This window comes from Cygnus olor, chromosome 12 (assembly GCF_009769625.2).
Source record: "Cygnus olor isolate bCygOlo1 chromosome 12, bCygOlo1.pri.v2, whole genome shotgun sequence".
In the NCBI taxonomy this organism is placed as follows: Eukaryota; Metazoa; Chordata; class Aves; order Anseriformes; family Anatidae; genus Cygnus; species Cygnus olor.
The window spans coordinates 4,137,506-4,155,655 of record NC_049180.1 but is presented as its reverse complement, the minus strand read 5'-3'; the positions used below and the strand labels follow the sequence as shown (position 1 = coordinate 4,155,655).

The following is an 18,150-nucleotide window of genomic DNA, read 5'->3' as shown; positions in this document are numbered from 1 at the left end:
ATATGTGCTTCTGTATACTTTTCCAAAAGTAATGCCTACACAGAGTGATTCTCACATCCATGTGAATAACTAATAGAATTTCCTTAAGAAGTCCTTCTTGGACAAATTTATTTTGTTTTTGTGTGTAAAATACTTTTCATGAATAAACACAAGGATTTTAGAAAAAAATACAGGAAAATGTAAGCTGCTAAAATAAAGTTAATAAAACCCTGACTCTTTTCTTGTAAAATAACCCCATCCTTAATTCCTGCTCTAGCACTGACCTTTAGAGAATCTAACCTTTATAACAGATGCTTACCAGATGAAATAGGGAACAAGGAGTTAACTAATTTTTAACTAACTCATGGGTTGGCACTCAGTTGAGACCAAAATCATTCAGGTTTGATTCTGTTTCATTCTAAAATATAATTGGATATTAGGAGAAATTTCTTTATGGAAAGGGTTGTGTGGCATTGGAATAGGCTGCCCAGGGAAGTGGTTGAGCCACTGTCTCTGGTGGTCTTCGAGACACGTGTAGATGTAGGACTTTGTAGAATGGTTTAGTGGTGGAGTTTAGTAGTAGGTTAAAGGTTGGACTAGATGAGCTTAGAGGTCTTTTCCAACCTGAGTGATTCTGTGGTTTTGACTAGGCTGGGCATTCCACATATTTTCTCCCTAGACGTAGCATTTAGGACATTTACATAAAGGGTTTGAGCCAGGAAAAGCCTTTCATTCCTCACTGCCAGTGCTGTGTACTAGCAGGAACTTGAATCTGCAGCACACTGCTGTTTCTGCCAAGCTTCCTGGTGGTGGGCAGGGGAGAGATGTGGTGGCATTTTGGTCTTTAGAGCTGGCATCTATGTTGTGGCAGGTGCAGGAGGTGGGTTAATGAAGCAGTCCAGCCTTCCCGATAAAGCTTTACTGCCAGACACCCATCCCACAGGTACAGGAAAACAAATAAATTGGGAGATGTGTAAATTAAAGCATGTGCATGGGGCTGTGTAGTGGGGTGCACAGGGGGATCAGTGCGTGGCAGGGGCTGACGGGAGCCTGCAGTGGCAATAGCAGCATGGGCTCTGGAGGATGACACGAGAGGCCAGGGGTGATGCCGCAGCCTGCCATGGGTTTGCACAGCTCTCTCCCTGTTGAACAAATCCTCTGTAAGAGATGTCAGTTATTAATTCAGTTGTTATTGTGAACTGGTAACATGAAATACACTTCTGGGGATCAGCTCCACATACAGCAAAGGCTATAAATAATGGCTCAGGCAGTGCTCTAATGTGAGAAAAAACAAGATTCAAGCCAGCTTTTTTGCCTGGATCGGGTTCAACTCTACTCCCAGGTTCAGTGTTTTCCTTTTACTTGGGGGGAAGTCTGGATTCCAATGTGGATTTTTGCCACTCTAGATTATGCCTGTCTAATACATGAAAACACACTCTTATAGGATTAGCAACCAAACTACATCGTATCTCACCACAATGAGCTTCTGGAGAAAGAACCCGCACCAGCTGCATACTTTTTATTAGCTGTTACTTACACACTTTGAACAGAGCTGGGGGTACGGTGGTGTGCAGTCGATGGGGACAGGAGAGCAAACAAGCCGGAGTGGGACTATTTCTCCTGCCAGGCCCCTAGCCTCAACCTGCCAAGAAACTCAGAGCCACATGGAGGCTTTTATAAGTCAGCAGAACATTATTGCTCTCCTATCATCTCCTGCATTACGGTGCTTGCCTTAGAAATAGCTGAATCTTAGAAATGAGTCCTGTGCAAGTTCAGCCAACTCAGGAATGTCCCAGCTCTGTCAGCACAGAAAACTATTTCGATTACTTTTCTGGCAGTATCAGCTTCTTCACAGATTTCCTTTCTGAGTTGCTACTTACTGCATGGTCAATTTATTGTGTGTTAAATTTTGTTCTCTTACAGTAGTCTCTTTTTTCTTTGTCCTTTGTTGCTAAGCTAAGAAAAAAATAGTGAAAATGTTTTTGCTGGTTCATTGCAGTAAATAGTCTTATGTAAGTGTTTTGGCTTCAATACCTGATACAGCCAAGGGATCCCTTATTATTATCTTTTTTTTTTTTTTTTTTTTCCTTGAAGAAAAACTTCATGGAATTAGGATCTGGTCTCAAGTTACTTTGTTAGAAGTATTCGGTCTTCATAATGAATTTTTTCTTTCATGAATTGACTTAGGCATAGAAAATTGCCACATGATAATGAGATAGCTTTTCTGTAAATGCTAATTGCCAGGTCTGTCCTTTTCTGTAGTTACATGCTCTTCATAGCAGATACTTCACACCCCTGTTTGAAGGATCCAAGACAGACTCTGCTTCATCGTCTTTGTTGCTTGGAGCCTTTGACATTATCTTTGCTGACCTTGACTTGACAGACTGGGCAGACATTTCCTTCGTGGCATCTCTTTTACAACTTTAACTAATGTTGTCCACTGATCCCAAGGCTGGGGTTTGTGAGTCTGGCACTTATTTTCTAGAAAAGGTCTGTTTTGTTAATATATTTGCTTTTTCTGGCCATGATCCAGATTTTTCTGGTAGAATAGATTTCACAGAGCTACTGAATTTTCAAGGCCTCTGACTTTTAAGCAGATGTTCATTCGGAAATGTTTACTGTCTCTTTCAACACAGAGTTAACAATTTGTAACATTCAGTAATTTATTTATTTGGAATTGCAGTGTTTTGGCTAAAACCTACTTCATGACTTTCATGACTTCTATAATAGTACATCTCTTCCTCTTTGCCTCCCCCCCTCCCTTTGTCCAGGTTTTAATTAAAAAAAAAAAAATGCTATAAGTCATAAATACTGGGCACATTTTTCCCTAGGAAAAGTTCCAAGCATCGTCTAGCACTTTGAGGATCATAATTTAGTCTTCCGTTAGAGGTAAGTATTTTTTTTACTAGTCAGCATGATAAAAAATACCTCACATTTTTTCCTCTTTCAAATTCCCATTTAGGATCCCTCACATAAGTCAAGGAAGCATTTCCTTTTAAATTTGCATCAAATTCATAGTTTTAGCTTTCCAAGAATTTTCTCTGGCATTGAAGAGGTAAAAATGGCTACGTATAGTAAGGGATAAGAGAGAGGAAAGTCACACTATTAATAATTCTGAATGCCTTGAGGACAGCCAGAGGCCATGGTCCCAGTGATCCCATATGTATATGTTCTTAAAGTGTTCAGATTTAGACATTGTTCATTTCATTTGTGTTGTTGGTGAATATTCTTCACTACCTAATGAACAGTTGTAATTAAAGGGAGTTGTGTGTGTTTAGTATCAGAGGAAGTCATCCTGCTAAATCTGCAGGAACCAATTCAAGAAATATCCTCCTTGGTATGGCTTGCTTCTCTGGCAATAGGACAAATGGCCCGTGAGCATTCTAAGCTTACTTTTTAATTATTTTCAGAGTGACAAGGAGTTATTTCCCATCTCTGGGATAGCCTAGTCCTCTAGGATCTAGGTCCCATCTAGATTTATACTGGCCTGTAATTCTTTGAAAAGTTCTGATGAGGAAAATGGAACAAGAGGGCAACAAAAGGCAAGCGAGCATGAGGGAAACAGATGAACAGGGGATGCCTGATACACTAACCTCTGCTTTAAGTGGCATTGATGTTGTGAAGGCCTTAGATTGGCACAGGACATAAACTGTGCTAAGATGATTATTCAGCATATTCACCGATTTGTTATGCTTTCCTTTTGGAAATTAATTTGCGGAAACATTAATCCTGTTGCTTCCCTACAAGGTGGGTCCCAGAGTTAACAGTTGATGGGGGCCAGAGGAGATCTCACAAACAGCCAAGCATCACATGGGCTACAAACCTGTGCTGGAGCCCAGACTGGCTGCTCCACTGCCCTGCTTCTTGGGGGGAACGCTTCACGACTCTGGGAAGTATTAGCCAGGGCAAAACCGAGGTTTTATGGCAGCTGGTCAAAGTAATCCGCTGCTGGGAGCAGCCTGGCTCCTGGCAGTAGGATCTGCAGTGCAACAGGAGTTGTATTGATCCAGATAGACTAATGCTTCACAGCAGTGAGCCAATTCTCACCTCTTTTCTGCCTATCCCTCAGAAAAAAATACCTCCCACTAAATCTGGAGAAATGTGCTTCTTCGTGGCTGTGTTCAGTGACATTTTAGTAGTGAATCTGCTGGGCCCTTAGGAAAATTTTCCTATGTTTGAGAGCTACCAGGACCCCAGCTTGAAAGAAAAGCAGCAAATGGATTTGCAGTGGGAGAAGCTGCTTCTGCTGGAAGCACACTTGCAAAGAATTGGCATATACAGAAACTTGATAGGGTTTTACTGCCAAAACCTTCTCTAGGTACTTCATAAAAGAACCTCCGGTTCTTCCCGTTGATTAGTTTTTGAGGCACAATTGCTGTAATGAAAAAACTTTTACTGATTTGCATGTCAACAATTATTCGAACAGTAACAACCTGATTATGCTAGGTGTGTTAGTCCCAGATACGGTGTATTATTCCCTAGCTTTAGGAATAATTCAGATAGTTATAGCCTCTGGGTTCATTTAACCATAGCCCTAATCACTTCTGATTAAAAAAGACATAAATGAATTTGTTTTGTTGTTGTTGTTACACATCAGCTTCTAGGATTTTTTTGCCCTGAAGGAAAAAAAAAACACTGAATATTAGTTCTTGGTGTAGAGAAATGTTTGGAAGACTGTACAATGAAAATAACAAAAATGCTTTCCTTTTCATAACAGTTTATTTAACTACCTCATTATTACAGTTTTAGTAATTCCATTTGATTAATTGCTGTAGGTTTTGGTGCATTATTATTATTATTATTATTATAATTCCAATGACTCTACAGTTACTTCATGTTTACCAAGGGTTTTACTTCTTTTTTTTTTCCACACAAATAACTAATTAGTCAACCATTTTCTGATCTCATATTTCTCAGTGGCAGGGGACTAGAAACTGAATTTCATCTAATTTTTCATTCTGTTTTGATCATATCATTGTAGATAGAGAATTGTGATGAAAGTGAAGCTGCTAAATCACTGATGTGACAAGGAAAATAAAGCCAAAACGATGAGTATTTTTGTTCAGATGGTGAGATGGGGTGCATAATTTAAAAAGTGCCTTGCAGATGAAAACAGAAGAAATTACTGTCTGTAGTGTGGCTGCAGCCCTACAAACTGTTCCTTTTGGGCACAGAACCACTCCCAGTGCTAAAATTTACCAGATGAAAGCCCCAGCCTGCTCACTGTCTGAACAAAGCAGCTCATTGCCTTTTAAGTCTCATGCAGAATAGACTTAACATTTCTAACACTTTATTTCCACTGTGCTCCCTCTGATTCAGTGAGTAGCAGGAGACAATATTGGGTATATATTGATCTGTCTTTAGCAGTAGAGAAGAGCAGCTGAAGCTCTCTCATTTGACCTTCTATGCTGAGTCCCATATGCTCCAATTTGCCTGTACTGGCAATACTTCATTTTTACTTGAACAGGACAAAAACACTTCTGTGCGAGGTATGCTACTTAATTCTGTCTGTGGGGTATGCACTTGGCTCTGAATGTAGTTAAGAGAAAATTCCACAAACAGATATATCTCAGCATTCCAAACCCCTCCCACCCGTATAAAACTATGTTTATGTCACAGCCCAATTAACTGCAAAAAGGATTTAAGTAAGCAATTTTTTTGTGGTTTTGTTTTGCTTTGTTGTTTGCTATCATTCCTGTCAAGATTTGTTGTTTGTATAAAATATCCTTGTGTGTGTTAATTTTTATTATTTTTAATGGAAAAAAATAAATCGGAATTTTATTTTTTAAAACTGGAAATAGAATGTTACAGTATTTCTAAGTGTACTGGTATATTGCTATAGACCAAGTAGCGTCTAAAGTTTCCATTTCATTTTGTCTGCCTTTTTAAATATGTTGTAACTAAAAAGGTACACACTTTCAGTCCTAAAGATCAGAAAAAAAATAACAGCTTCAATATTTCTGAGAAATAGTTTTTACACTTCCAGCAGACTTTACTGTCACTTATTACTTGGTTCAGACAGGTACCATAGGAAGGGCTGTAGGAGAGAGAAGTCATCCTCCCAAGCACTGGGCAGGCTCCTTTTCTTGCCATACATTTCTGTATATTACTCGTAAACTGAAAGGGTGACTGAAAGAAGACTCAAATGGAAGCTTGTTCTAGAGAATATTCTGTGTTCATACAGCATGGAGGAGTTTTAGGAAAAACTGCTGAGCTTCTTCAGTGGTGTGCTCAGCCCCGTAGTACCACAGTGTTCCTGCTCTGGTTCTCTATAAAACACATTTTTTTAGAACAAGCTGAAAGGAGTTTTTGTTGAGACTGAATCAATGGAAAGCTGATATTAACATCCAGTGTCTGACCAAAAACATGAATGTGTAAACCTTAAGCCTTAAAAAGCAATGTATATCAGTCGCGTGCAGCAGTGCTGAATTTAGTAGTGTGTATATCCCGTCCACTCCACATCCTAACAGATATGCATATACTTGGGAGGGAATTATTACATTATTTCATGTGCCAGATTGGCATTGTAGCCAGAGAAGTATATGGCTATTCAGATAGGGTTAGAATAAAGTATGTGCATGCTTATGTTCATACATAAACTAGAAACTCGAGAGACACTTTGGGATCACCTGGGAAAGAGCTGCTGCAGTGAGTTACTACAGAGATCGTCATGCCCAGCCTGCAGAGCTAAGCTATGCACTAGTGCGTAGCTAATGAATTCACCCTGGAATATGTCCAGTTTATCACACAGAAACATGAATTTTGTGACCAAAAAATGCATAGAGTGACTTGTGGCACAACACTGATGGGGATTTTAATTTATTTTTTTTAAATTGTACTCTAAGTTGACATTTTCAGCCTGCAAAAATACAGACAGTCTGCAAGCCCACAAATCTGTTCCATGAAGCTGAAAAATGGCTATTGCATAAATCCTCTATCCGCAGTAAGTTTAAAAATGCGTCTGACCTAATACCTTTCTCAACAATGTTGCCAGAAAATGTGATTTACTTCAGGTTTTATTTTTTGTTAATGATGTATTTATTCTTATCAATAATAGCATATTTCTGTTAAATTTGCTTCTTTTATTTTAACATCTTTTATTTTAAAGAATCTACCCAAAGTAATTTGAGCGTGCCTGAATCTCTGCAGGAGAGCACTACAGGAGATATTTTACAGCCTACTGCACATTTAGCATATAGCCATACTTTTAGTAACAGCATTTCAACCCAAGTTGAAAGGCATGCATTTTGTATGATCATATATTTAATGGGAAAAGATGGCTAACTATGCTTGGTTTGCCATTTGCAGTAAGTCAAATATGGGGAATGGAAAATACAAGTAGATGACAGTTTAGGTTGTTTTTCCTTTCCTTTCTGAGTTTTTAATAGTGTCTTTTGCAGATTGTTGGGTGTTTCTTAACTCTTTTAATAGAGAATGTTTACAAGGGATATGTATACGTCAAACCTACCAGATACAGGTAGGTTTACAATACAAAATGGGTCTTAAAAACTGTCAGTGACGGTATTGTGGAATCACAGATTTTCTGAAAGCCTTGAGGATCAGGAATCAACACGTGTGTTTATGCAATTGATTAAGAAAGATCTGGAAGAGACCTTTAACAGGATATCAGCACTGTTGCCTTTGTCATTTCTGTTATACCATGTATATCCTCACCTGTAGGTTTTGAGAGGAATAAATGAGTAGATTTTGGTAACATTCTGTGATGAAATACTTATGCTTCTGTTTTCCCTGTGATATAAAATTCCACAGTTGCTTTTTAGTTTGTTACCTGTGATGGAAATTGTGTTTTAGGTTGTGTCCCCAGTACAGTGGACAGATATCTAGGCTAGCTTAAAATTTACTACTAGTAGTCCCAGTATGGTACTAGTAATGGTCTGGGGAGTTCAACAAATGTTTGCACAACGCTCTTAAGACATATGATCTGATTTTTTTTTTGTGTGTGTGTGTGTGGTCCTTTGGGGATGATAGTCCTTGTGGATCCCTTGCAACTTGGATATTCTATGATTTTATAATGCAGGATTATTTTTTTTTCTGTTCATTTATATTACATGGATGAAAAGGAAAATGCAAAAATTAAAGAACTAGTTCATCTGGCTGACTTGGTAGGGCTGCATGTGTTGCTGTATCATCTTATGGGTGTCCTATTCACTGGATGACAAAACAATATTCATTATTCAACAGGGATCTCCATGAGCTGTTATGAGTACTTAACATTACCGGTTCCCACAAAAATGCCCAACTGTTATTCTGGTAATTCAAATGTCGTATGTACAGCTGAATTGTCTAGTAGCCAAATCTCCTGTGTACAAACCATAGACCTATTGCAAATAGCATATTGAGCTATTAATGTGTCATATATACATATTGATATATAATGTCACATATATTGATATATAATATCAATGTGGCTATAATAGAGGGAAATGTCCATTGTATCCCCTTGGAAAGCACAAGACCTACATGCTTGGGTACAGAGCAGTGTGTTGGAAGCAGTGTGGAATATGGGAATTAGAAAGTGCCAGGGTAGCATTGAATATTCATTTGCCGACAGCAGTGAAGTTTGTATATGTACAGAAAACAATACTGATTAGTTTTTGCCCCATCTCTTCTAACACAAAGACATTTACCTGTTGACATGCCTTTGTTATTTCAGGCAGTTTTTTTTGAATTGCTAATAAATCATGAGAAAAGGCTTAGCTCTGAATTATTACTCAGATATGCCTGCAGAACACCTTAAACAATAGCAGAGTTATGCTGAAATTTTTGTGATCTCGTGCCCATAATAGTAATTACATAGTTCTGACAACACTGCCACACTAACTGCGTGCACTCATTTAAAAGGAGTTGCGAAAGAAGACTCAAAACTATTAGGACAGACCAGTGCCAACTGCACTGGGGCTGCGTGGTTGGCATTGGCACTTGTTGGACTGCAGACTGTTGCTGACTGTTGAAAGAAATGCCAAACAGTGTAATCCTCACATGCAGGCTCAGATCCAGGTATTTCCAAATTGAACAGCAAACTACCAGCCTGCGTTCAGCACATAAAAGAGGAGATGTGAAAACACACTAAACACAAGGACCGTGGATCATGTGTTACTGAGCTGTATGAAATAGTGCTTAGGGGCTACAGTGGAAAATTTGAGGCAGTAGCTTTCTTTCTGGATATTAAATAGAAAGTAAACCTGCATATTCACCTGCATCTTGAAATTATTATATCTTTTTCATCAACAGTTGTTTCAATATCTGAAAAAAAGGGAAAACCCACAACTACTCCAAAGACTTTCTTCCAATGGCTTTACTGACACAAATATTAAAAAAAAAAAAAAAAAAAAAAAAAAAAAAAAGTGAAAATATAGTTAGAGAATATTAGATGTAATATATGTCAGAGAATTACTATTGTTTGCATTCAGCATGGTGGAATAGCAATTAGAGACCCTGCTGTGCCAGGCTGTGAATATACATACACAACATGTAAGTTGCTCTCCCAAAGCTTATAACCTAAAACCACATAGGAGCTGGACTACCTTTGTTATCATACAGTCGAATAGCAGAAAAAATGTGTGTGTCATCATAAATGAGTCTAGAGTATATTTCATCTGGAGAATCGCTGTGTTGCAGTTGGTCTTCTTTTGTGCTCTTTCTGGTGCCATACACTGCCATAATTTGTGCAAGCAAAAGGTAATGGTAGCATAGTGGAAAAGATGGAACACGATGATGGGGTGCAGGTTGATCTCTAAAGCTCTACGTCATGTCGTCTCTACATATAGCATATGCAACACCACACAGTTTTAATCCAGATATGTAATGTTACACTTATAGTTTGAGAAGTGCTTTTATCTTTCTCTTAGAACAACTGTTTTTTTATATAGGTGTGTATATTTATGCTGCAGTTGTTATGCTGATCTCTCCCAAATACCTGTAAATGTTTTTCCAAAGATAGTTGCTCTCAATTTTTCAGGTGGACTTGATATAATGAGATGAAATTCATATTGGCTTGATTTAAAGATTACATAATGTCTGTATTTAGAGAATTTTTCATTCAGAGACAAAAGGGAGTTCTCATGCTGAGCTCTTAAGCACAGAAAATATGAAGTTACCTTCCCCACTGATCATTTCACTTGAGTAGTTCATGAAGAGCTCATAGAAAAAATTCAAAGACTGTCATTATATGGTACAGTCCCAGCAGGAGCAAGACAGATATGGTAACTTTAATATGTTACCTAATTGTAGGTGAAATGCTGTGGATTCAGAAATTTGGATAATGTGAATGCTTTTCATTCAAAATACAAATGTGCCTATACTTCTTAGGGGAAATATTGTGTGTATCCAACTCTGATATTTTTTCCTTATCTCAGCAGGACCAGGATCCATAAAAGTTGCAAATATGATTTGGAAATCTAATGTATGAATAAGCTTTGTTACATTTCTGATATGGACTCCTTTCAATCAGATTGGACAGACTGAAGCACTATGAAAATAGTTACTATCAATATTTTGACACTTTAAGTTTCACCCAGGACCAGTCAGCATACACACGCATACATGTGTACACACATGTATGCAGAGGAGAGAGAATGAATTTTGAATAATCTGTGTTTAATTCTATTTTAAATATAGTTTAAAAAAACAGCTATACAATTTGCAAATGACAGTAACTGATTCTCTGCATCTTTAGAAAACTGTTCAAATTATTCTTTTCCGTTCTGAGTCTCAGTACTTTTGATGTCACTCATTGCTGTATGCTCTCAGTCCTTTAGCAGTCAGCTATAGACGTTATCCTTTTAAAAGCTCTTCAAGACAGAAATATATCCTTACCATTTTAACGCTATGAATTGGGTGTGTAGCTTGAATTAAATGATTTCCCAGATTCCATCGTGACAGAGCCAGGACTCGGAGTGCAAATCTCCAGGTCCTAATGTGCTATAACAGTCTTGCTCAGTAGTCTACTACAGTGGCATCTTAATGCCTGCAGTCTGCAGTACAAAGCCTAACTGCAGGATCAGATATTTCATGGGGCCAGTACTGCTGTACCACTTCTTTTCTGTTGCATCTTGTCAGAGTGTCTCTGTGGAAGGTGACTTGAGCAATATCCAGCTGCACAAGGCTGGAGAACCGCCACCCTGACAAGCCTTTCCAGATCGCTCACTTTAACTCCCGTCAGTGCTGCACAACACGCTGGCACAGATGTGTCATTCAGCACAGATTTAGCACTGATTTTTTTCTGTTGTGGTGATACTCAATATGTTCAAAATGCTTCATTTTGCCTTCCTTCTCTTTCTGTTAAAACATAAGAGCCAAGACCCCTTGACTCCACATGGGAAAAGTCTGGCAACTACCAAGCTCTGGAAGTCAAAAGCAGCATCTGGCTCTGTGCCTAGATGCCTAGCTGCTCTCCTTTGACCCCCTGGGCTATTTGACTGTTGGTTGTGAAATTGTTTTTTTCTCTAGTGCAAGGTTGTGGCTCTGATTAGATTTCCATGTCCATATTATCACCACTGTTCTGTGTAAGTCTGTGCTAATCAAGCTGCCAGCCACAACCACCATGCACGTCTGCTAGCAACCCCAGGAGGTGTTCTCTGAATGATTTGCCTGCATTACAGGAAGGAGATGATGACATTTAAACATTTTAAATTATTTCCATATATATGCTATTTTATTTTAGTTCTGCACCAAATAGGCAAAGTGCATATTTTGATTTGTATTCTGTTGTTCTGCAGTTATAGCCTCTCTGCATCTGTTTGTAGGTCTGTATCTGAAGTACTTAATGTTTCGCAGTAGATGATCCCAGTCTAAGGGAATTGTTTTTTCTGCTTCTTTTGCAATACTTGCCTTACATATAATGCCAGGGCATGAACATAGTGCAAGGAGATGACAAACAAAATAGGCTACACCCACTTACCCGTGTCCTGGTGTTCACATAAAACCTTAGGGACTGTCACGTGTTGACATGTTTTAAAACTAAACAACAAAATACAGAAAACCTCACAAGGCAGCACTAAATTTCACTAGTGCAATGTAGAGTAAGTCCAGAATAAGCAGTAATTGGCACTCCAGAGAACACAGTCCTGTATACATCCATACAGACTTATCAATGTGCTTATGATTTTCAAAAACTGAGTGGGTGCAAGTAGGCACAAACGTTTATGTTTAACCACCTAAAAAATGGTCTGATTTTCAATACTGCCACACAATTAGATCCCACTAAAGTTAAACGTAAAAAGTGAAGCTCTGTATTCTTTTTTTTTTATGTATATATAGTGCTTTTCTTAATGAGTCTATTCTAAATCTTTTGCTAGCAGAGTCCTCAAAAAAAAAAAAATCATCATCTTAGCTGTACTGCAATATACTTACAATAAGTAAAAAATGTGGTAGGAAAGACAAAGTACTACTTTCACAATATCCTGTGCCAAATCACAGGTTATACAATTCAGTTTTTTATTTGCACAGCCATCAGTGCTTTGTAGAGCAATCAGGGAAGATAATACAATCCATTTTAAATTCTCATTACTTTAAAAGTGTTGAATCTTCTTAAATTGTTTCAGGGTTAATTGAGAATTTGCAGTTTTACAATAGACTACGAATTGTTTAGGCTGCCCTGATTCCATACTTTTGTGCATACCTTTGTTGCAAAGTTATAAAAACAACAATAAAAAAGAAACAAAGAAGTGAAATGAAATAATGATCTGCATTGTTACTATTCTAGCAATTTGTTTTTACAGAAGATAAAGCTCCTGTATTGATTAATATTTACATAGTTAAGTGGAAGAACATGTTGGGTTGATGGAAAGTCTCACTATGTATTAGTGTTTGGCTTCGCTTCTTTTTCATATATTACCTATGGGATCATTTGTGCTCCTGGGGAAGACAGTGGAGAAACTCTGAGTGACTTCTGTGGGAACATAAGCAAGCCATGTGTTTTTAGTCTTTGTTTCTTTTTCTCATAAACTCCAAAAGGTTAGTTACAGTCTGTTACAGGGATCTAGCAACTCACCATCACTTATTTTTACCTTTTCAGAGCACACAAGAGACCAAATCAAGCTTCTGAAGTAGGAATTCAACAAGAACGTCTTTGTTGGCCTGCAAATTTTCCTTTCTTCTACCTATTGCCATTTTATTTCATTTTACCTACTTTATTTTTTCCCTTCTAACAATCTGTTATTTTTGATTATTCGCTCAGGAGATAGTTGCACTGATAAATTATTTTTCGCAGCATTATCACATAGGACACCTTTCACATGAAAGGTATTGGCTTGGCACCTACTCATTAAATAGTAACAGGTTTCATGTCAATTACTTACAATTTAAAATGTCTGTAGAAGATTTTATGGCTGTTCATGATCTATAACAATTCACTACAAAAAAGGTAAACAGGTTATTATACTAAGTATTGACTATATGATTGAGGGTTTTGTTTAAAATAATAAAAATTTCATTGAAGAGGGAATTGGTGCCAGTTCGTTCAGTTCTGTGCTGTTATATTACATATTATCTTTAACTCAGTGTAGAATCAGAACATTCCTACATTTATTACTTCAGTATAATAGGGCAGTTCTTAGTGCATAAAGTTCACAATCTCTCTAAATATTTCCAGTAGCGGGGTCTAAATATTTGTGCTGATGACTGCAAACAAAGCACAGCAGTGAATTATGTTACAGGATCTGGACAGACAGCATTTTCAAATCCTTGTTTGGACAACATACATATGGTTGAATTGTTCCAAGACTCTGAGCATCTAAATGAAACCATTAGAAGCAGGTAACTTTGGATTACAAACTGCAAATCAAATGTGTACAAACTAGGGGTCTGTATGTAACCAGCTCTCAGATTAGAGCTAATGAATCAAAACTCTCTTTTTGATACCATACACCACCATTTATAGCACCTCCAGACCCACCCAAGATAATTAATTTTAACAGAAAAAGGAAAAACACTCAAGCGATAAAAAATAAAACTGCTAGTCCAACCAGAATTTTGAGTCTGGAAAAATACTGTGAGAGAATTTATAAAGTCTGTAAATACCCCTGTTGCTGCAGAAGTCCTTTGAAAGTGTTTAGGTACTCTACCTATCACTCCAAAGATTGTTACTAGGAAAGAGGTCCTATGCAATGTTTCAAACATTGATTTCTGTATGAAGCTTTGGGGCATCTGTAACCAAAGATTGACTCAAACTTTTCTATGTTTCTCTCTCAAACGAGCCTAACAGTAATGATCTATCTCAAAGGAAGGCACAAGGTTTAAGTTGCACTTTTTAAGTCTTAAGAGATCTACCTCATGAAAGCCAGTGAGTGCAAAGACATTTTTTTTTTTTTTTGTAGTAATGTAATTATTTTATGTCTAGATATATAATTGGTTAATGACTTTTATCTTTTTATATAGGTACTCAGTTTATAAGGATCCAGCAGGCTGGCTAGAAATTAACCCTACCAATGGTACCATTGGCACCACTGCTATCCTGGATCGGGAATCGCCTTATGTTCAGGACAACATATACACCGCTCTCTTTCTGGCAATAGACAGTGGTGAGTAACTATTATAGATCATATTCATTAAAGTATATGACTTTATTTTTTCTGTTTGAAAGCTCTTCTTCAAAAAGGTGCACATGTAACGTTAAGCATATGATTCAGCACTGGTAAGCAGACACCTAAAGGTATCAGAGGTCATTGTGGCAAAACAGGAAAAAAACTTCAAATTTAGAACCACTTAACTTAAGGCTACATCTCACACATATATTCCTATGCTGAGATCTCAATATGAGATGGAAATAGTTTATGAACATTCTTGGAAAGTTATAAATCATCTTTTTCAGAGTTAATTTCTTCACAATATTTGCGTAGTTAGTAAGCCTCAGGCACCTAAATACCGATAACAACCCGTCCCTGATATGCTGAATTCTATTCTATGCAATGACAGTGGCAATAAAAACATAAGTAAAAGCCCTTATTAAAATGCAGTATTTTTTACATATTACATGGATTAAAGTTCCTTCTGTCAAATATAATCAAAATTAAAGTATCTAGTGAAAACTCAGTAAGTGACTTCAGTGGCACAGAAAGAAAGAGAAAATCCTGAGCATTTCTGCAAATCTCTAGAGCTAACGGCACAAAGTAAATAAAAGATTTGTCTGTAATGTAACAGCTAATATGTTAACACTTTTTCACAGCTGCAGCTGGTTTAGTCCTGGTGATGAATTGTAAAATGTTATTTTTAGGAGGGTAATTCTGTATTTTTGTAACCACATGACTCAGGGAACATTTGCAGGCCCTGACAGGAAAAAGAAAGTATTATCTTCAATATAAAAGAAAAAAAATCTGCTGACATGATGATTTACTTATCTATTCATATACATATTTGTCTTAAGAAATTTTCATAGAAAAACGTAGCTCTAAACTTATTTCTGTTTTTACTTGCTATTGAATAAAGATCTTTTAAATGCATCTTTAAGATGGGGTACACTGGGAAATGTCATCTTAGGATGAGAGTAAAAAGTCAGGATAACATTACTGAGGAATTATCAAAAGGAAAAAATTGCGTATGTTTTAAAGGTGGAGTCAAATATCCTCAAGAGAAAATGTGGAACAGAAAGTTGAATATTTCTTACTGTGGAAATCGGTCTGAATGAAAGTGGATTTTCATAACTTTTTGGGTAGAACTTTATCGTGCTCTCAGGGCGGTAACACTCATTCATCCATTCCAAGCTAGGAGCCTTACTGCTAGGTGACCCCTTAATTCCCAGAATGTTTCACTGGAAACATTCAAACTCTGGAAAAACAAGAGGAGGGAAAGGTGTCTGTGCGCTGAACGGCCGAGCAAGAGTAGGTATTTAACATGGGTTAGAGAGGAAGGAACTCTCTTCCATTGAGATACTGGGTCAGCATCTAATTCTAGCAGCCGTTGTGTTTATTTGTAATTTGGTGGTCCTGTTAGCACAGGAGCTAATCTACTCCAACATTATTGACTTCTTTGAATGAAGTAATTAGAAACCACAAGTGTGCATTTAGTACTGGCATGCTAAAGTGTTAATAATGATCATTCAGAATATTGTTCTACTTCACCGTATGTAGCTCGGCCATATGTGGAAATAGCATTAAATAGCAGAGCTTAAATAGCTGGTATTAACCTTGTGGTCTGTATCAGCCCTGGATTAATTACCAAAGAACACATTAAACTTAGAAGCAGGTTGGTAACTGGAAAAATTGCTGTTGGTTTGTCTAACTATGTAATAATGAAATCTGGGGGAGCTGGTAGGAGCAAGAGCTGCTCAGGAGCCCCGGCCTCAGTGGGCAAAGCCAGAGGCAGATGCTTGCACAACTTCCCGAGTTCAGTTTCTGACAGTACTGCCAGGAGTTTCAGCAGTGTTAATGTCAATTGATAGTATAAGGGATTGTAGACATGATGCTTACTGTGGAAACGTCTGTGAGTTGCATGCTAATTTTTAACAGTATTTATAATAAGGAGATGATCTAAAATAAAATAAAACCTTGGACATTAAAAGGACGAATGTAGGACCTTAGTCCTACACAAGAAGAGTAAACAAGCATATTATTTTCTATTAGTATTCATAGCATATAGAGTATATATAATTACAGAAGGGATCCTGTCGTCCCATCATATTTCATTGCCACCTGTTTTTAAAGTGACCATACCGTTTGGGTGCTATTTTAGTTGAAGAGATTAGACAGCTGAAAACAAAATTTACAGTGATACTTTTTTCATACCGTTTCACTGATGTCAACAGAGAATCTGTCACTGGATTCATCAGACACTGGCTTCTGGTTATTACACTTCAGTGCAGGGGACAAGTGCTGGGCATTTTTCTTATTTGTAAAATGTTGAAGATTTCTGTCAGAAGTAAAACCAGGAGCTTCATGGTTGGTAGTTCTTTATATAAATCCATATATCTTTTTTCAGTAAATCACAAAAGTATTCTTTACTGTCATTCAACTCTAAACAGAGTCTTTTACTGCAGGAAATAATGCGGTTTTTTATGATATTCTTTTTGAACTTGATGCTATTTTTCAGCATCGTCCAATTAACTGAAAAGAAATGTAGCTAAGTATGAACTATATTACTTCTGCTCTAAACATCTAAAGGTTCCTGTACCTTCCCAAACACAAGTGAAACAATGTGTAATAGCAAATTTGATGGACACAGTATTAATTTTATAGATAATAAAGTTTGACCTTTTATTGAGGGAAATTTTACGTTAAAAAGGACTTTTTGGAATGAATATCCTAATTTGCTCTGTACTTTTGATTTCAGTAAAGGTCAAGGTAGTGTCTTTAGAATTTGAAAACTCTTTATTAAATACTTGTGTGGACATAGAGTCTCTGGTCTATTAAAGAAGAAATTAAATAATGGTAGGAAATATCATGAAGCAGAGTTAATACATTGAAGTGTTACGAACTGTGTTTAATCTGAGAATGAGCTCATAATGGGACAAAGTCATATTTATGCAAACTTGGAAAACATCAGAGGTTTCATTCAATTAACGAAAGTGCCAACAGAGATCATTCTATTTCCTGAATTCATTATTCTAATCAGTAAAAACAATGCAATATCACCACAATAAAGTGCAATTATTGGGAGTGTATCTGTAAAACATATAGACTAAATAAAGGCAAGAAGTCATTTCAATTTGAGAAATCTGCTTGCATCAGACCTTCCAGGAGATCTGCTGTGTGACCATGTTGTAGGGTCATCCTACATATGGTAGTATATTATGGAGTATCTGGGAGGACTCTCATAAAGCAGAATACCTGTATGTCTGTATGTTTTTCTCATAAGGTCAGACATGCTAAAAAACTCTGCAAGAAGGGTCCATTTTTTACCTACATTCTGAGAGTTTGAGTTACAATTTAGAAAACGTAAGGGAGGAGAAAAAGATGAAAATTATGGAGGGGAAGCTAAAAAATAATCTGGAAGATGTATGAAATCTAAAAAAAAAAAAAAAAAAGGCTAAATATGGTTTCTCCCTTTTCTTTAAGAGAGAGGAAGGAATAACAATACATATTCAAACAGTCTTAAGTTAATGAACAATGTTATTGTAGTGAGGCACAATATCCTAGTTAATGTTCCTGTTGTATAGTCTTTTCCATCTCTTTAGAAGAAAAACTTTGGTTACCTTTGTTTGCCTAATACATGGAAGAA

At 37.1% G+C, this 18,150-nt stretch overlaps 1 protein-coding gene across 4 annotated transcripts in view; it reads left to right on the top strand.

The window, feature by feature from the left end:
- The window catches only part of CDH13 (cadherin 13), a 478,422-nt gene that overhangs the window by 429,015 nt on the left and 31,257 nt on the right, over positions 1–18,150 (top strand). For all 4 annotated transcript variants that reach the window (XM_040571559.1, XM_040571558.1, XM_040571561.1 and 1 more), the window contains one exon: positions 14,377–14,519. In XM_040571559.1, the coding sequence (XP_040427493.1) occupies positions 14,377–14,519 (143 nt within the window). The remainder of the gene's footprint in view (positions 1–14,376; positions 14,520–18,150) is intronic.